The sequence below is a fragment of the Varanus komodoensis genome, unplaced genomic scaffold (genome assembly GCF_004798865.1).
Source record: "Varanus komodoensis strain SLA01 unplaced genomic scaffold, ASM479886v1 scaffold1, whole genome shotgun sequence".
NCBI classification, from domain to species: domain Eukaryota; kingdom Metazoa; phylum Chordata; class Lepidosauria; order Squamata; family Varanidae; genus Varanus; species Varanus komodoensis.
Window position 1 is genome coordinate 125,342,335 of NW_025335268.1, and position 20,891 is coordinate 125,363,225.

The window sequence follows — 20,891 nt, forward strand, 5'->3', positions numbered from 1 at the left end:
GGGGCGGCATAGAAATGTAATAATAATAATAATAATAATAATAATAATAATAATAAAATCAATGCTGTTGTTGTTTTTATAGTATCACTAATTCGTATTGTTTGTGTTCATACATCATGCAACAACTTATAGACTAACAGGCAGTTGATTAGGTAAGGTGGAAGCAGCTCACACACAGCACACAACTCAGTATAAACCAAGTAAATGTCAAACAAGAGTAACATCTATATATGGTGCTAACAGAATATAGTTCCCATGTACATATATTTTTGACCACAAAATTTATGACAAGGTGGAAATTTTATGCATTTTGACAAAAAGGAAAAGCATACCACAGAGGTTTTCTATTAAAAATATTATCTGAGGAAAGCCTTATTATATTATGGGGGCTGCAAACAGTAAAGGATTCCAATTAAGATACATAAGGCTAAGTTCACAGAATATGGCAATCCTTATCCAGGCTGAATATCAATCATCAAAGGATTACAAATGACATATGGGTCATACTGTTTGAACTCACCAGTTAACCATGAAGATCTCACAGTTCACATCCCAAGAAGCAACCATGAGTCCTCTCTGCTGGTTGCTCGTGGTTAACAAACGAACCTACAGTTTCACAACAGCCCACTCAACCTGTACTTAACCTTGAGTACGGGTTGCTGTATTATGTGAACTCAGTTCGTCCAAGTGCAGCAAATAGCTAAGTTGGGTCAGCACAGGAGTGTGTCTCTTACACTTTCTTTTTGTGATGCACTTATAAAAAGCCCATGTCATGGTTTCTTATCACTCTTGGTCTCCATTCCCAGGAAATACAGCAGCAATAGTATGAGAAGCAGCTACAGCACATCCTTCTCATGGAACAAATCCACCAGGCAGTCTCTTCTTATCAAAGCATGGAGGAAGGACATCAGTGAAACAAAGAACTACAGCATGAACTTCTTATATTACAGAGCAGTGAAATTATTTGTGACATGTTATTTTTCAGGAAGTTACAGCAACTCCCATGCTACTAAACACACTGACCTGTTCACATGTGACAACAACCTATTGGAAGAGGAAATGTAATGGTTTACACTATGCCTCTCAACAGATGATCCCTCAAATAAAGAACACCAGCAGCAGTTCAAGGTGAGAACATATGCTAAGAAGGAATATCTGAGCCTTGAGGAACATAGAAGATAACATTCATTCATGCTTTCTCTCTCTCTCTCACGCATGTGCCCCCCCCCCCCACCACCACAAGCATTCCTTTAAAAGGTACGTTATGTTCCCGCTTCAACCCACTGGGTGTAAAGCACTGTTCTCTCTCCATGGGCAGTCAGAGATAGATAAAAATCCTAAATACTTAATCTATATTTTTGGTCTCTTAAGTAATTCTGAACATAAGACCTGTCTCCAATTCCATCCTCAGAATGTTATCTTAAATATTACAGCGAGGAATTTCCCTCCCAACATTGAGTAGTTTACTTCATTTGTCATAAGACCAGAATCCATTATCTGCCCAACCAACTATTCCAGGTGGTCTACTCTGCAGTAGTTGACATATGTCATGATAAGGAAGGGATACTGCCTGTGTACTGGTAAGGAGCCAAAAGTATAAACAAGAAGATGGAAACCTGGCTAGGACAGGAGAAGATGTTAAAGTTGTAGGGATTGTAAAGGAACAATTATACAGATACAATTCGAAATCTCAGTTTCACACTAAGTATATTAGCTGTAACAACCCTCAGGCTTTTGTTTACCCAGCTCCCCCTTTCCATTTTTATGTGCCAAAGAAGAAGACTGAAAAGTTCCACTTACAATTTTAAACTAATCAAAATCCTGTCTTAAATCCAAATTCAGGAAACACTAGTTACATTATGGTTAGTACAAACCATGAAAGATCAAACCATCGTTTATCATCTTGTCTGTTCCCTAGCCATAATTTAAACTAATCAGAGTTCCCCAAGTTTGGACTTATCAGGAAACTCATTTTCAAATCAAAAGTGGAACTTTTCTCTCTCTTCTGGCACATGCCAAGGTTAATCCTGTGTGTCCTGAATAAGAAAACCAGTCAGTTTAATGCATGATCAGCTACACAGAATGGATGGAGTTCTTCAATATTTCAAATACAGACTATTTTCCAAGACTACTAGAAGTGTAGTCTAGTACTTAATAACTTTAAGCCACAAGTTTTGGTGTTCTTGAGGTTGACAGTTGAAGCTATTCCAAACTGCATAATTTTACCAGTACTCTAAGGACCTGTGTATAGTCTTGAGGAGATAGAGGCCAAGGAAGGTGACAGCAGGAGAAGCTACAGAATACTAGTAGTGATCTTCCTGCAAATGGTGACTGTTTATAGTCTTTTCTGTTGAAACACTAGGATTGGGTTTTTCAAAATGTTACACTGCAAAATGGTTATTTCCTTCAAATAGCTGTTCAAGTAAGTCAGAATGAATTTGTTGAGTGGGAGGGTTATGCAGAAATGGTGATTTGAACTGAAGGAAAATGGCAGTGGGAGGATCCAACAGTGCTGTCCTGGACTCCTAAATAAATAAATGAATAAATAAATGTCTAAAGAGCCTAATCCCATCTCCCTACATGCATCACCACTTCAGTTATTTGTAATACTAATGCAGTCAAAATAATTATTAATCATAATTATATATGATTACATTATCCCTGTAGAAAGTGGACCCAGCTCTAGTAAAGATTCACAGACAGAGCATGAGAAGTAGCCCACCTTAGAAAAAGAGGAAGAAATTTCAGGACTGCAGCAGGGAGGTGACTGAGAGGGAGTTGTTTGATCCTGTCAGGAGATGACAAATGAAGTGAGCAGACCAGTGATGATTATTATTTCATTTCTACACTACCCCACTGTTGAAGCTTTCTGGGTAGTTTACCACAATGCATAAAGCCGCAGCACAATACCAACATCATAAAATCAAAACAGCTTCAAAACAACTACAACTTAAAGTAAAAATGACCCTATAAAAACACCTGAGATGGGAATCACTGACTAGCTAATCTTTAAAGACCTCAGAAGTCTTAATCTATCACCAAAAGGATGACAAGCTTAGCACCAGGCAAGCCACAGTGAAGAGGTTGTTGCAAAGATGGGGCCTACCCCAGTGACAGCCCTCCTCCTTGCTAGGATCCTCTAACTTTCCCTCAGAGTTGACACTCAAAGAAAGGTCCCAGAGGTTGACTCTGTCTAAGAGGCCATAGGATTTGCTCTGTTGATGTAAACCATTCCAGAAACACAGGGCCCAAAAGAACAAAAACCAAACTGCTAAGAATAGAATCATTAAGAACATTTTCTTTATTATGATAAGGTGACTTCACTCACATATTGAGAAGCTGAGGATGGTTTGCAGCATCCCTGAGGGAACAATCATATGGTCCCCAGACAGTATCTGAGAGGCCATAGATTTGTTTGGATTTTCCATTCCAAGGTGGGAGAAAGCATTCCACCTCCCTCACAGCAAACAGGGAAAGAAAAGTGTCCTGGGGGGAAGGTGGCATTCTGGTAGGCAGGGTAGGGAGGAAACTGGATATATTAATCTTTCTGTAAAAGTCATAAAATTATACAGTAGAAATAAGTGGGAAAGGAATAACAATACATTTCATAATCTAAAGCTGTTCAATTTTCAGGAAAAATGGTCCACAAAAAAGGTTTTCCTACCATATGCCCATGCAGCCTTTTATTTGTGGGCCTTCACATCTCTGTCCCTACTATATGAATACTCTGCTGAATAATATCAGCAATTTAAACTAAAAAGTAGCATCCACAAGGTACAAATAAACATACTATGGGATCCAAGGTACACTATGCATATATACTGCAACTTTGCAACAATCCTTCATTGAATATTGTTCCTTAAAGTTGTCGTATTACCTAACCAACATATACATTTTTCACCACGTGTAGGTACAGTACTCTGGGCTACTAGGGTGGTACATAAATGCAATTAATTACTTAATTAATTTACAGTAGGATTCCATACCAATCCCAGATTCCTTACAAATATTCATGAATTATATGTGCTTTTAGCCATGTGCAATTCTAAACAGAGCCAATGTCTTACAACTGTAAGATATTTGGAGTCAACTACATACTCGCATATGTCCCTGCAGTTGGGTGACCTTGGGCAAATTATCATGGCAATACTTATCACAGAAACCAGATGAGCTGGTAAACCTCACCCTAGAATACACAATTTCAAACAGCAAGTGGAGACTCACATAAGGTTACTCTGTGCCAAAAATATCTCTCTCCACACAATGAACCAGATGTCAAAGTAAAGGTTTCTCACCTAAGTTTCTCGGTGGCATCCTTGCTATATATGTGGAGGATTATTTTTTCATGGAAAACATGTGACTTCCCACCTCAAGTCAGGTGTACATTACATTCAAAATTTTGCCCTCCCTGTTTTTGAGAAGTCAGTTTAACCATTCTTACCTTGTATTACTGTTGAGAGCAAAATGGGAATTTGATTTAAACCAATTTATGATCCTTAGGGAAAGGGTGGAGTACACATTTGACCAACCTCCCTCCAACACAGATTATATATTACTGGTCTATTAGACCAGTCCAAATTGCATTTAAGTTTTACATTTACCCAGAAGTAAATTTCATTAAATTTTGAGTACACTTCCAAGAACACTTGAATAGAGGCTAAAATGTACTTTTTTCCACCCTTATGTAGTTTGAGTCACAATTCTCCATGACCATAATATTGTACAGATTTGCACTTTTCATATAAGGTTGATGTCCAAAATGATCTAGGAAGACAGTGCATGAAGTACAGGAAATAAGGGCAGATGGAACTGTAAGGGAGGAAAACCAGTTACTAAAATCATGTCCTGACACAACACCAGATTTTCACTTGTATTGCAAACATAACTTTTTAAAGGTTTTGTTTACAAACCTATGGATTAAAAAGTCTAACAGATAATAAATAAAGTTGAATGTTTTATGCTTCAAAATTTTTGATGATGCACCTTGTTCACACCTCATCAGCTCAACTCATGATCCAACACTCACACAAGTTCTTTTATCTCAGATGTTAAAAGAGTGATCCCATTGGAAGAAATCTAGATTAGGATCTGGGATTAAAGCCTCACTTCTGCCATAAACTCACTGTGCAGCCATCACTATCCTTCAAATTCTCATCAGAAAATATGGAAATTGTAACCTATCTAAGAGGGTAGTTCTCTGAATGGAAATAGAAACACTGCAAACTAATTTGAAAATCTGAAATAGAAGGATCAAAATATGATTAGTAAGTCCATGACAGTTGAAAACGACACAGCAACTTCAGACCTTGTCAATTTTTAACTACAAACTTAAGGGGATGAAATTATTCATATTTTGGGAAACAATACCAAGATAACGGTATACAAATATCCCTCCCTCACATTCTTTCTGACTTTACAACTCTAGTAATTTACATTCCTAGCACATAAGTCAGCAAAAGTGTTACCTGAAACAGTCTTCCACTTGTGATGAAAAAAAGAACATTCAGAGAAAATATAAAGATTATAATTACACTCTGCAGAGGACCATTTTGGCTTTGAACAAGTATCTCAGCATTTTAAAATGCACGAAGAACTTTGTTCTGGGGCTAAAAGCAAAAACAACAGAAACAAACAACAGCCTGATAAAGCCTGTCATGGAGCACAGACTTCAGCAAGACCAGAGACTGAACCCAAGAGAAAACTTGATCTAATTCTAAAGAGACCACACACAAAGCCTTTGCAGATAAGGAAAGGCGACTGCTCCTAGTGTTTTGGCGGCACTTTTATGACTTGTCCTGCAAGCAAAAAAGCGTCACGCTGAGGTTGTTTACATTGGACGGAGTTAATCCACCCTAACGAGAAACGCAGCGCTACTCCCCTCACGCCAGCGCGTGCGTGATCAAACCCTCAACCGGACTCCTTTAACGGGATAACTTCCCCAGTAAGCTGGGGGGCTCGGGGAAGCAAATTGGGCCTGGCAAAGTGAGTCCCCCAGGCCTACGCTCAGCCCTCCCGATAAAGCACCGCCGAGTCAGGAAGACACCCCCCCCACCCCCGGTTACACTCCGCCTTCCCCTTCCCGTCCTTCTCCCCCCACCCCACCTCCCGCAGCGTAGTACCAGTTCGTCATGTCCAGGAAGAAGGCGCAGCCGGCCGGGCTGAGCTGAAAACCGAGAAGCCGCTGGAACTCGCCAATGAGCACGTCCTTGTCGGTGGTTCCCAAGCAGCTGAACTTCTGCATCAGCTCGGCGTCCAAGTCCACGTCCATCCCCTCCATGGCGACGGGACCCACTCTGCCCGCGCCAGCCCGGCCCCTTCCACTAGGCCCTGGGCCGCCCGTGAGCCGCCACTACCGCCTCCTCAGAGATACATGGGGGAGGGGGCCAAAGAGAGCGAGCGAGAAGCACGCACGACACGCCGACGTCGCTAGCGCCACTACGTACCGCGACCTCACAGACGTGATGGCGTCATAGCAAAGGAAACCAAAATACAAACATGCCAATGCAAGTGCTGAGTAAAGCGAGGAGGAGGAGGTTCTGAATGCAGATGAGCTATGCGTAGGCGGACCGAGAGTATCTTTTATTTCAGCAACTGGGCTTGTGCAACGTTTACTTGGAAGTAAGCTGCAGTGAGTCCAGCTTGCTGCCGAGTTAGTTTGCATGGAATTGCAGACTATGTGTATTAGAAGTGAAATCTGTAGTTCGTTTTATCTGGTTGTGACTGTTTCTCACTGTCTTCATAACATGAAGATATTTAATTCGTAGTTATTTATACTATTTCTCAAAAATTACGAGAAGACAAGACTCACTGGAAAAAGTATCGGTAGGGAAATCTGAAGGCAGAAGAGGAGGAGGACCAAATATGAAATGGAGTGATTCCATAAAGAAAGCTGCAACCCTGAATTTACAAGAACTGAGAAGGATTATCAAGGACAGGACATTTTGGAGGGAGTTCATTCATAGGGTCATCCTAAGTCCAATATGACATGATGACACATAACAAAATAACATAAAAAGTGTCTCCCCAATATTGTTGCTTTTTCACTTTTAAGTAAGAGTTTTTGTGTAAGGCATGGAAAGCTAAACTAAAATAGCACAATATATAACATGATATAGTGACACTGTTTAAATGAAATATTGTGCACATTTACTCAAATCCCTCAGAGTTCACTATTCCAAATAAGTGTGTAAGTATACAATTGTAACATTCTTGGTTGAAACTAGAAACTGGAAAGTTTTGGTCACAGCCTCTGTGCCTTTGCTTATTGCAATAGCCTGGTTATCCCAGAAGGGCCAGTTTACCCAAAGCAACTTAACTGCACCAACCTTGTATTCAGAAATGAGCCGAATTAAGTGCAATAAGATTACTCCTAGGTAAATATATATGATAACAGCAGATGACCTTTCCTTACATATACCTAACCAATCATTAATATCAGGGGATACCTAACTCATTCCAGAATTACCAGTTGACATGGTGGGTCTTCTTGGTAGCAGCACACATCCTGCAGGAAAATAAAGTCTCTTGTTCAGTTCTGGAGGCAGAAAATTTGTTGCCTTTGAACATCTCCTGTAAATGCATCCATTCACTCAGGCTTTTCCTGCTTTGAAACTATGCTTTTCTATCTTACTGCTCCTTGATAGCTCTCTCATTGTTTTTATTATTATTGTATGTTTTCATAATTGTATTTTGAGTGTGACTTAAAATGTGCTCTTAATATTTTTATGAAAGCCACTTAGGATTTTGTCTTAACATGTAGTGCTATAGAAATGGTGCAAATAAATGAGATAAATAAGAAGAGACCACATGCTGAACACAAAAATGAAGAAAGAAGGCTCTAACAATGTATATTGGATTAACATTATAAGAATTTGAAAGTGCTTCTATCTGACTCATTCTTTTCTGATGATCTGCCAGAAAAGATTACTATACTAGAACAATTTCAGTTGTTCAGGTCTGTATACAGCAGTTTAAAAAATGGTAGGGACATATGACATAAGAATAGAACCTCTAAGAAAGCAACAATGGAATTAAATATATCTAATTGTAACATTAAATATTATAGGAAATAGATTATGTATGCTAAAATAGATGGGTCATATAATTAGCAGTGATGTCAAGAAGTACAGCAGGACCCCCATATCTGCTGACTTGGTTACCACATTTTCAGTTAACCATGGTTGACTTCAACCCAGAAGAGAAGTTGTAAAGTGTCATAAAGTGCCAAAGGAAGTCTTAAAGTGCTGAGGTAAGAATGAATGAAATTGGGAAAAGACAATGCATATTTGAGTTTATTTTGTAGCTCAATACTCAATGCCCACGGGCACCACTTGCTATTGGATAGTGTATTGTATAGTGTTTGCTGTTATCTGAGGTTTCAGGCATTTGCTCTGGCGCTTGGAACTAATCCATGCAGATATGGGGATCCTGCTGTAATTGGAATTACTGCACATAACAATGGTAGTCATGGGTATGCTCTTAACTGCATTTCTAAATTCCATACTGTTTGTGTTCTATCACATGTTTTGCCATAGTAATGTAAATCAGTGAAATTTAAGGTCTAATGATGTGGTTCTCTAAAACATATTGCCGTGATCTAGAAGCTTACCAGATTATCACAGACAAATAGGGCCCCAAGTGTTAACTACATATTTAAAAAACAAACACCCACCCTAAACTTTTTTTTCTTTTTTTGTTCTTCCACTGATAACTGGAATCTTGCTTGTCATATTTCTCTATTATGTTTTACTAATGAATGTTCCCAGCTTCACATGGGTTGACACGGATCAACAATTCAAATAGCAACAACTTCAAATAAAATGACATAGCTGTCTGTGTTGGAAAAAGTATGCAAAGCTCATCTCAATGAAGCTACTGCCATGGTCTATTTACTAGATTCCTGTGAGGGGAACTACCCCACAGTAGCTGGGAAAGGGCAGCCATATAACACTAGCCTTGGGAATATGCCCACTTGGCTTCAGACACTATCAACTGTCAAGCTATGTGCCAGTTAGGAAAGTCTTCCACCTAGTGACTGCAGATAATACTGCAGGCTTCAAACAGATGAACATATTTAAATTAATTAATGCATTTTAACAACAAAATAACCCAAAGGTGGAATTTACAAGTATGTGTACCAAATTTCAGGTGTTTAGGTTTCATAGTTTTGGAGCTGTGCTGCTGACCAATACTCTTTTAGACTTACATAGATGGATAATACTACTCATTCTACTTCTGAATTAATAGCATGTGTCATATCTCTCCTACAGCTCCCAAATACACACATGCCTGCCCTCTGATCCTCATGTGAACAGATAAAGGATACATTTAAGCATATCTAGCATCACTAGGCAAGCATTCAGCAAAATGATAGGAGTCTTTCTGAGCTATACCATTTCACCCTGCAGGTAAAATTTCTGGGGTAGTACACACAGCAGATATGTTTACATGCTAGAAAATGCTGCCGTGTTATTTGATTCTGAGAAATTACTGTTAAATATGTTATGTAATATTGCTGAATATGGAGAGTAGACACTGAAATAAATAAAACTTGTTTCAGGAATAATGTGCAATTTTTATTATTCTTATTCTCGCTAGTATTTATTTGCTATTCAGATTAAGGTCTGTAATATTGCAAAGTTCGTAACTTTGAGTTATAATGATACATTTGTGTGTACTTTACTAATACACAGAGATTTTTATCACATCTTCCAGATGACAGCCAGTGATACTTAACAATGTAAGAACAGCCATGCTGGATCAGGCCAGTAGTCCATCCAGTCCAGCACTCAGTTCACAGAGTGGCAAAACAGCTATACCTAGGATTCCTCAAGCAGGATGGGTACAAGACCTCCAGCTGGTCAAGATCCTTACAACTGGTGTATGTAGGCATGATGAGCAAATGCAGAGTATGCCCTCTCTGTGACAGCACATAGACAGCAAGGCTAGTAGCCACTGATAACCTCCTCCTTTATGAAAAGTTGGTTGCAGACAAAATAAAAAAATCTTGTTGAACCTTAAAGATTAACACATTTATTCTGGCATAAATGATAAATAGGTATCTTTTCTGTATGGCATTTTGCAAAGTATATACACACAATGAACTATTTGGAAGTTGATTTAACATCCCAAAACTAAAAGAACAGCCACAGTACTGGCATGAACCATTTTAGCAATGACATCAATCCCAGTAATTGGCAGTAAGATACAAGCAGGATAAGAACGATGATATACAATGTGAAAACTGGCCTGGTTTCTCCACATTCAAAATCGTGAGTTCCATTCTAAGAAAAGCATAGGCATGTAAGAGGTCAGGCATTGTAGAAAGTATCGAATTTCCGGTGTAACAGTTCACTGCGGTAAGAAATATTTTTCCCTACCCTTTTGGCACAAGCTCTGAATCCTCCAGACTAGCCTATTACGGTTAAGCCTTAATTCATAACTGGTAGAAATTCTCCAGACAGTAAACCTTCAGGACAGGGACCGGACTTTCTGTATTTTGTACAGTGCCGTGCATGGACATAGAACATGAAAATAACAATCGCTTTCTTAGTTAGCACTTCCAGTTTGAAATTGAACTCGATTTTTTCTCCAACCATCACTGCAAATCGTGAAGGCTTTGAACCACAGAAATCAACACCCAAACGCGTCGCCCTTTAGCCCGTACAGGGGAAATCGTAACCTGAAGAGCTTCTCCATTTTTGCCGGAAGTTCGGCCTGTTTGTCTCTTGCCTCTCTATGGTGGAAGTCGAGGCAAGTCGCTTGATGAAAACGGCATTTCCTGTCGACGATTGTGCGAACGTGAGTGTTTCGTTTGGGCGCAACATGCCGAAGTGAGTAAATCGACAAATGATGAGATAGAAAGCGCTGGGTTCCTAGTGGATAAAATAGGATAGGGGTGAGCGGGTAGGCAGGCGGGGTGCGGATTGGGTGGGTCAGAAAAGACCACACAAAAGGAAGGGATACGGGAGGGTTGTTTCTGTATTGCTAAAGAGTTCTCTTTGGAATGCTTTCTGGTTTTTACAGCTGCATTCCTCTCATAGGTTTGCAAGTAACTTCTCCGATGGTGACTTGTATTATCTGGGGAAGTTATTGTCGGTATTGGGTTTCTAGTACTTTATCGCAAGCCAAGCACTCTCCCTACCCTAGCTTTTCAAGTAGTCTTTAAAACAGGGACCCTATGTATTCTTTCTTGTGAGCAAGGCCCTTACAAGAACGTAGGATTTGTTTGCCTTAATTACTCACATCATTATTGTTTTCGGGTTTAAGGAGAATCCCAGCAAAGTGTCCAATATAATCTTTCCTCAGCCTATTTAATTCTCTACAGTATTGCAGAAAAATACTGTGTCGGTGGCATTGTGGGTAATTTAAATGATCGGTGATTTCCAAGCCCATCTACACTACCTAATGATGTCAGATCCACACTGACAGAACTGACAGAAGTATAATCTTATTTGGTGCATTTTCCTCGCTTCCAGCATTAAGAGTGGGAATCATTTCCCAGTCTTAATGCTTGAGATGGGATCTGCATTGGTATCAGCATATTGCTATTGATGGAAGCTATACCTGAATACAGACATGTGAATAAATATGCTTGATGTAAAAAATAATGGCATTGTATATGACAAGTGCATCTTTAATATTTTTTCTAGGGAAAATGTATGTGAACAAGCTGCATACTGCAAAAGCTACCTTACTAGTCTGAAAAGCATGTTAGGTTGCAATCCTATGCAAGTTTAGGCAAAAAAGGCCTGCAACTTCCAACATGACCCAGTCAGAATAGATTTTTTTTTTTTCTGTTTAAACTTGCTTAGAATTATACCTTTAAATCTTTTTATAACTCTTTAAGTGTTAAGCAAGCTCATTACTCATACATCTAATGCATGTTTATCTCTCATTCTAGGTTTTATTGTGATTACTGTGATACTTACCTAACTCATGACTCTGTAAGTTTTACAAAATTACAATGTGACTATTATAATAGTTCTTTCCTGTGAACTATTAGTCGTTGATACATTTCTGAGATTTGCATATTCATTACTTGACTTTTGAGGTAAAATGTCTTAAAAAGCAATTGAGTGATGAATTTGCATAGCTCAGATGCTCGATTTCACTACCATTTGAACAGCGAGACAGATGGAACTAGAAGTTAAATGTGTATATATGCAAGATCAAGAACATAACCTGAAAAAGATTTGTGAAAACACTTTGGAAAAATATTGAGCAGTTAATAGTTAATATACTTGATATTTTTCACGGTTGTTTCATGTTTAATATTTTTTTCATGTTTTCAATATTTTTCATGTTTAATACTTCCCACAGCTATTTTTGAAAAAATACAAAGTTAAAATATTTGTTGATCATGAGTACAAGCTAGTACTACTGCTGTAATTACTCTCGTTCAGCTGCACCAGCAGCAGTGAACAATAGTATAATGGGAGGTTAGTGGCTTCTAAAGTAATCCCAGAAACTAGCCAAAGCATCTTTTTTCTGGAACAGGACACATCAACAGAGTTTTCCTCTGCAAATTCTATCAACTTGCAAGATTTTTGGCTTGTTGCTGGTTGATTTAGAAACCACTTGGTTTGTACTAATTGTACCAATGGCTGATCCTGCTGGCATGCAGGCACAGTTAACGGTTTCCCCATGATTCCTTACCTGAGAACATCAGTGATATGAACAAGATTCTTTAAACTACATTTGTATTCATACTTATTCAAAAGCAAGTCTATTTGTCTTTAAGGGGCCTATTCCCTGGTAAATATATATGATTGCAGCCCTTTGTATATATTAAAGGTATATTTTGGGCTTACAGGCATGGTTAGTGGTTTGGAGAGTGATGGTTCTTTGTCTTGTAGCCCTCTGTGAGAAAAACCCATTGCAGTGGCAGGAAGCACAAAGAAAATGTGAAAGACTACTATCAAAAATGGATGGAAGAACAAGCACAGAGCCTGATTGATAAAACAAGTAAGTCATATCAGTGCAGTGACTGTAGCATGTAGAATCTTTATTCATCTTAGTTCTTTTGCATGTGGTTAATAAAAGTACATAGTTATTTAGGAAACCAGTTCAGCCCCATTTTATAGCACATCTGCAGCTGAAACTATGTTTTTATTAGCTTTAATGAATTTGAAAGTTGTCAGTTTTAAGGACCAACTGGTTCCACAAGGCAGATCATGCAGGTAATAAATAGTGATTTCCATTATGGAAATTGTGCAATTGATGTCTGACATTATTGCAAGTGAAGCTTCAACAAAAGCAGGGTTTTTAAACTATGCTCAATACAGATTCAATCATATTTAGGCTTGTTTCTGACCAAACAATTGAAAAGCCATTCCTTTTAAAGCTATTCCAGGCTTATGTATGTATGTATTTATTGTATTTGTATGCAGCCACATAGCACAAGGGCTTTCTGGGCAGTGTACAAAAAACAAACAACTATAATAAAATAAAACAATACCATCTAAAATACATAAAATTCAACTAGTACAAAGTGCAAAAACAGGAGGATAATATAAAACAATATAAACGATTGTCCATCATGTAGAGATGTTTTTGTCAAAATTTACATTCAGATATTTTCCTGTTGTACAGGAAACTCTATAACTGACAGAACAATCCTCTACAAATTTCCTCAGATATAAATGTCATTGAGTTCAATAGGACTTATTCTCAAGTACTTCTATCAAACTTGGGACTCTTTTTATAATTGGCTAGAGAAATGGGACTTCACATAGATTTAAATATGTTTTTAAGTTTTTAACTTTGGTTTCATCTAGCTATTGCTTCAGATGAGCTTACAACCCAGTCCTGTGCATGCTTACCTAAAAGAAAATTTAGAAACATAGAAACAGAGCGAGGCAGAAGGGGTCTCCTGGGCCATCTAGTCTGACCCCCGGCTCCAGCAAGCTCCTCTCATGACTTGCCCATCATGTCCAGCCTATCTTTGAACACTCTCACTGATGGGGCCTAAACGACCTCTCGTGGAAGCCCATTCCACACCCTCGGGATCCTAACTGTCAGGAAGTGCTTCCTGGCATCTAAATGGAACCTTTGTTCCCTGAGCTTTGCTCCGTTGGAGCCTGTCCTGCCTTCCTCTGCAGCGGAGAACAGGTCTCTACCCATCTCCATGTGACATCCCCTCACATACCTGTATGTCGCCAACATATCCCCTCTGAGTCTCCTCCAGGCTGAAGAGACCCAGATCCCTCAGTCTCGCCTCATACCCATCCCCTGCAAACCGGCCACCAAACTTGTGGCCCTATGCTGCACTGACTCTAACCTGGCTATATCCTTTCTGTAATGAGGGGCCCAAAACTGAGCACAATACTCCAGTTGTGGGCACACCAGACTCATATAGAGTGGTAGTAATACCTCTCTTGAGCTAGAAGCCACACATCTGGCTATGCAACCAAGGGTGGTGTTCGCCTTCTTAACCACCCCATCTCACTGCTGACTCATGTTTAGCCTGCAGTCAACCAGTACCCTGAGGACCCTTTCACAAGTGCTGCTCTCCAGCCACTTGTCACCTAACCTGTACATATGACACCTATTCCTATGCCCCAAGTGCAAGACCTTGCACTTATCTACATTGAACGCCATCCTGTTATCTCCTGCCCACTTTCATAGTCTGTCCAGATCCTTTTGGATCTGGAGTACCTGCTCCTCAGTTGTGGCCACTGCTCCAGTTTTAGTATCATCTGCGAATTTGATCAGCAGACTGTTCACCCCTTCTTCCATGTCATTGATAAAAAGATTAAACAGGATCAGCCCCAGGGCAGAGCTCTGGGAGACCCCGCTTGTCACTGGCCGCCATCCCGACAATTCCTCACCAATGGTTACCCTCTGCTTTCGGTCAGTCAACCATGTCCTAATCCACCGGACAGTGCTTTGGTGTATCCCAAAACTCCTCAGTTTCTCCACCAGGATATCATGGGGCACTTTGTCAAAGGCCTTGCTGAAATCCAGGTAAACCACATCCACTGCATCCCCTCCATCTAGCCATCTCGAAACCTTGTAATAGAATTCCACAAGGTTTGTCTGGCAGGACCTGTTTTTGCAGAAGCCATGTTGTGTGGCTGCCAGCCTCCCTTCCCTATCTAGCATCGCTAGATCTCTCTCTATTATGAGCCTTTCCATTGTTTTTCCTACAATGGACGTAAGGCGAACAGGTCTGTAATTCCCCATGTCCCTTCTACTACCCTTTGGGGAGAACACAAATAGTCATTTAGCATCTGTGCCTGTTCCCTCATATCAGTCACTGGATCTCCTGCCTCCTTATTTAGCGGTCCCACCACTTGTCTCCCTTTCCTCTTCCTATTTACATGCTGAAAGAAGCCCTTTTTGTTGCTCTTGATATTCTTGGCAAATCTCAGCTCGTAATCAGCCTTAGCCTTGCGAAGAATCCTTCTGCAACAGGCCTCCTCCTCCCGGTATACCCTTTTGTCTATTTCCCTCAGTACCCATTTCCTACGGAGGTTTCTCTTTCGTCTAATCCCTCTAACCACCTCCTTTTGCATCCATGGTGGTGCTCTCCTCCACCTCCCCACCTTACTAACTAGAGGTATCGTCAAGGCTTGCTCCTCCAAAACTTCCCTTTTGAGTGCCATCCACCCCTCCTCAACTCACTTACCTTCCAGTAACCTATCCCAAGAGACTTTCCCCAGTCTGGCCTTCAGTTGGCCAAAGTTGGCCCTCTTGAAGTCCCAGCTTCTAGTGCTCGACCTGCTGCACATCCCCAGTCCCCTGATCTCAAAGCAAAGGGTGGAGTGATCACTCGTATCCAGAGGTCCCTTAATCTGTACTTCATCTATCAGCTCCTCTTTATTGGTCAAGACCAAGTCAAGGATGTTTCCCCCCTGACCTTGTCGCCTCTCGGACCTTCTGTGAAAAACCCTCCCTCCATAGCCTCTAGGAAATGACGTGACCTGGCTGTCACCGCCGAGTGAGTCTCCCAACTAATATCCAGGAAATTGAAATCTCCCATAATTACTGTGTGTCTCCCCTGAGATATCCTTAGAATCTGGCCTGTCAAGACATCATCCAGGGTCTCAAGTTGACCTGGAAGGCGATAACATAACCCCACTGTCAGGCCCCTTTCCCTGTCAAAACCCCTAAGTTTCACCCAGACTGCTTCTGCCGAATCCCCTTCTGTGCTGCATTCTATCTTCATTGAACTGGGACTTTCTTATAGTGGACCTGTATAAGATTGCACAATGAATTTTGCAAAGTTCCTTAGAAGAATCTGGACTAACCAAAATGTGCTTGCTTGTTCAGTATTGCTTTCTCACTTTTATGCATGGGCAGCTAAAACTGGTGAATCTTGCCTACTTGTGAGATTAGATGTGTTGCCTAGAATAAAATCCAAACATTTGCAGAGCAGAAGAGACTATATGACTAGACAGTTGTACTTGGAAAGTATGTATTAGATTTAAGACAATTAAAAGTTATGTAGAATCTTACAGTATCCATACTAATTAATCATATCTGATCTGTTTGTGTGCATTAATGTAGCGGCTGCATTTCAACAAGGCAAAATTCCACCTACTCCATTCTCTGCTCCACCTCCAGGGGGAGCTATGATACCACCACCACCAAATCTGCGTATGTATATCTATTGTTACTTTATATCTGATTAGTACAGGTGTGTGTGACACATGCTTTTACATATGTAACAGGAAAAGCTTATTGGGCAACCCTATCAGGTTGGCACCCACTCGACAGAAGCCTCTGATCCCAGAGACATCTGAGTATTCTATGCCCCATGGGCTGCTGGGGCAGGTAGGAGAAGTAATGGAGGCAATTTTTGCTGCTTTATCCTCCTTTTAAAAAATCTTCTAGATGGGCCTCTAAAGAAGTATGCTGTTGCGTCTTGGGCTGGAAGGACCATAGGATTTTGAGTATCTCCGATTCTCCCCTCCCTGCCTTCTAGAATGCTCTCTCTTTAACTTTTCTGAATTTATCTAAGGGTGCTTTTGTAGCATTGGAAAGCAGGCATCACTGTTCTTTCAGCAGTGCCTGGAAGGGGGCAGAGAGAGAAATTAGATCCTGAAGCCCTGCTCCTGAAGGTATAGCAGTATCCACTAGCAGAGGCAATCTAAAACCCCTGTGCTTCCTGAGATGTTCTCCAGGAAATTGCAATCTTAGTGGCTTTCTTTTGGGGTAGAGATTCAACAGATTTGATAGCAGCCATTTATTAATTTAGAAGACCATAACATCCTTTCCAGTAAGGACCTTGCTTATAACTGGCTCGAATCATGGTAAATAGTCCTGTAGCTTAGGAACTAAAGGGATGCTGTATGGTCAAGAACTAGTAAAACTAATGGTGGGGGGGAATCCTTTTGGCAGTCTTTAACAAACTAAAATAAAATGTTATAAGTTGAAATCTTGGGTTGATATACACACATTTTGACATTTTTTACTATTATTGCTACACTTTAGCTGGTCCTCCAAGGCCTGGTATGATGCCAGCACCCCATATGGGTGGACCACCAATGATGCCAATGATGGGGCCTCCTCCTCCAGGAATGATGCCAGTTGGACCTGGTAAGTTCTAGAGTACATAAATACTTGTACATTCTTTGTACTTTGAAGATCTATGTGTGCAATGCCCTATATTACAGCTTTAGCTCCCATATATATGTTCTCGATCAAAATATTTATTGCCCGGGTATTCAGCTATTTCTCCATTGGTTCAATTAATTCTTCCCCATAAATAATTATCATTGATTTAAATTTTGATTCTACTCATTTCCATAAAATTTCATGTGTATGTATAGATATAGATGGTATGAAATCACCCCCTTCTGTTTCTAATAAAGTTGGTAACTGAGATGTTGGAATAAATAATAAATAATGAGAGTTACTTATGTTTACTTATTTTTACCAAGTCCATTATGTTTCCATGGGCCATGTCTTTTGCCCCAGTATCTGTGTTCACACCCACTTGGCGCTGACCTTTCTGACTTTGGAAGTCTTGCTTCCGTATTACAGCCAATTACTGGAGCCATGTCTACCCTCTGGCAGGACTCTATTAAAAAATAGTTGATGACATCTGTCAGTAGACCAAAACTTCTATTGGTCAAATCAAGGGAAGTTTTGGGGAACTGTTATAGGTTGGGAATGCTAGTAGATCTTTCCAGGAAAAAAATGGAGTGGCCAAGTCCTGAAAGGCTAGATCAGGAAAGTTTAGGTATTCAAGGACCAGAGAGGAAACATAGATTTTTTTTCTGGCATCATTAGTCTGCAAGCAGATTTATTTTGGATGTATGGCTCTCTCTGCTCTAAACTGTCAGGAGTCTTGATACAATTATCACATTTTTAATGAGGGAAACAATAGTAGACTAAAAAGTACATTGCGTATAATTGTATTCCTTTTCTCAATGTGTCCCATAACCTCCCCAAATGCTTTTAGTATCCCTGGCCTTGCTTTATTATAATGGTAAATGAACTAGTCTGGATGAACCTTGAAAAGAACCAGTCAACCTGAAGGCTGCTTCTTGATCTAAAAAGGCAGTCATACTTATTCTTAAGGTGGTAGACTGGGACTCAGGAGATCCAGGCTCTAGTCTTCACTCAGCTGTGAAACTCACTGGGTAACTTTGGGCGGGCCACTGACCTAACCTACTTCACAGGATTGTTACAATAAAATGGAAAAGAGGGGTGTGGTACAAGATGTCTTAGATTCCTTGCAGGAAAAAAGGCAGGATAGAAATTGGATATGTTCCTTACCCTATGACCAGTGGGTAGGCCAGACTCTTAGTGATTCTCTGAGTTAAGTAATTCTTATAAATGGTATCCCCTGAAAATTTATTCTTTTGAAGGGGAGTATCCTTGGGAAATGGACTGCAGGTGGCGCAGAGGTTTAAACCACTGTGCTGCTGGGCTGGTTGATTGAAAGGTCGCCGGTTCGAATCTGCACAACGGGGTGAATTCCCATTGCTCTGTCCCAGCTCCTGCCAACCTTGCAGTTCAAAAGCATGCAAATGCAAGTAGATAAAAAGGTACCACTTCGGTGGGCAGGTAACAGCGTTCTGTGCACTTCAATGTTTAGTCATGCCGGCCATGTGACCACGGAGACTGTCTGCGGACAAATGCTGGCTCCCTCGGCCAGGAAACGGAGATGAGCACCGCCCCCTAGAGTCAGACATGACTGAACGTAACATCAAGGGGAAACCTTTACCTTTACCTTTTATCCTTGGGAATGGTGGGGAGAGATGGAGGGAAGAAGTATCTGAAATTGCACCATCTCCCTTCTGTAACTGGAAGGGTAGTTGTTGATGTTGCAATGACAAAACAGAGCGAAACTGAGGTTTTCCACGTAACAACGTCTGTAAAGCTTCTTTAGAAACTTTTTGACTGTCAAGGTTTACTTTTTCTGCAGTGAAAATAAAGAAACTTTTCCACAGAAGTTTAACATCAAAATTTTGATAGGAAGTTATATATTTTCTAGAAATTGTTAATTTTGTATGCTTTGTTTACTAAAGCTCCAGGAATGAGACCACCCATGGGGGGACATATGCCAATGATGCCAGGGCCACCAATGATGAGACCTCCATCAAGACCCATGATGGTGCCAACGAGACCAGGAATGGCTCGTCCAGACAGATAAAGTGGAAGTGGAGCCACCATTCCAACTTCATTTTATGTATGCCCTTTTATGACAGAGAGAGCCCGAAGGAACGCATTGCCACAGACACCAACAAACCTGTTGTGTTTTCGGTTTACAAGCTTAAAATGGTGGAGAGGAGGAATATTGGACTAATGCTTTGTATCATTTCTCAAATACCTTTTTATTGTGCATTGTTAGAATAAAATATTGATACTTATTAGACATAAGTTCTGTGTGTGTTTTATACCATGTACTTGGCACAATAGGACACAGCCTGAGGATTGCATTCACAGTCACCCCCTGCACATCTTCTGTTCCTTCTCACTCTACTGGTGGTGCATGTTACTATTCCCTCCCATCTCAAGAGTTGCACGCTGCTTGTCCTATCACCCCAGTGCATTTTTCCCTAGTTTGTCATTATTACTCAGCTTCTGATTGTTCCAAGCCACTCTAATGCTCCCATCAGAGTGTTTCCAGCACTACCTCGCCTCTGGTACCTTTTTCCTTCTATAAGTTGTATCCAATTATGTCTGACCACCTGTGGAATAGATATTGATGGAAGATGGGTTTCCCCTTCCTTCTTCCTTTCCACCCCATACACACATGTTCCCCAAATCTACTCTAAAGGGTTCAGGGACAGTCAAGTAGATTTAGGAGATATGTGCTAGGGAGAGAAGTCTTATTGCATGAGTTGCAGTGCTCTTACATCCTGCTGGATGTACCCCTATGTTTGTGGCCAGGACAGAAAAAAAGGCAAGATTAAGGCTACAATTCCATACATACTTATTCAAGAGTAAGTCTCATTTAATTAAATGAGGTCTACTGAGCATAAGTCTTCCAGCAACAATGATACTACCAGGGAGCTGTACTTTTGATTGATGGAAGTGAGCCCTAAGCATAATTGACCATTCGTCCTATAGTGAATAGAATAACAGTTAATCTTTTATATTCCTTATAAATCCAGTATAAATATGTTAATTTACTGTTGAATTTCCACTACTGATGCATTCAGAAAAGTTTTATGCTATAGGATGAAACATGCATTGGAAATGTGAATTTTTAAAATCATTTTGGAAAAGTTTAAATACTTTATATGGTGAACTTCAGCGTTGTTAAGCCCATATGGCAGCACAAGAGCAAATTTCATAACATGCAATCACTTATTTATTAAATCTATATCCTACCTTTCAAGGGAAATACTCATAAGCAAATGATAATACAGTTAGCAGGAGTTAAATGATCAAGCCATTTTTTAAACCATTAGTAGCCTGTTTCTGCAACC

The 20,891-nt window shown here is 40.2% G+C and overlaps 2 protein-coding genes across 4 annotated transcripts in view; one reads left to right on the forward strand and one right to left on the reverse strand.

Moving 5' to 3' along the window:
* Positions 1 to 6,454, reverse strand: part of ILRUN (inflammation and lipid regulator with UBA-like and NBR1-like domains) — a 52,219-nt gene extending 45,765 nt beyond the window's left edge. The window contains exon 1 of one of the 3 annotated variants that reach the window (XM_044444555.1): positions 6,120 to 6,454. In XM_044444555.1, the coding sequence (XP_044300490.1) occupies positions 6,120 to 6,277 (158 nt within the window). In that variant the 5' untranslated portion in view covers positions 6,278 to 6,454. Of the gene's footprint in view, positions 1 to 5,465; positions 5,978 to 6,119 lie in introns of those variants that run through there. The other 2 variants (XM_044444563.1, XM_044444573.1) reach the window with 2 other exon arrangements.
* A 4,320-nt stretch (positions 6,455 to 10,774) lies between these two features.
* Positions 10,775 to 19,831, forward strand: SNRPC (small nuclear ribonucleoprotein polypeptide C). The gene is made up of 6 exons (XM_044444588.1): positions 10,775 to 10,832; positions 11,903 to 11,945; positions 12,858 to 12,966; positions 16,513 to 16,602; positions 17,440 to 17,544; positions 19,485 to 19,831. The coding sequence occupies exons 1-6, from the start codon at positions 10,825 to 10,827 to the stop codon at positions 19,607 to 19,609; spliced, it is 480 nt and encodes a 159-aa protein (XP_044300523.1). The 5' UTR covers positions 10,775 to 10,824; the 3' UTR covers positions 19,610 to 19,831.
* Positions 19,832 to 20,891: the final 1,060 nt, after the last annotated feature.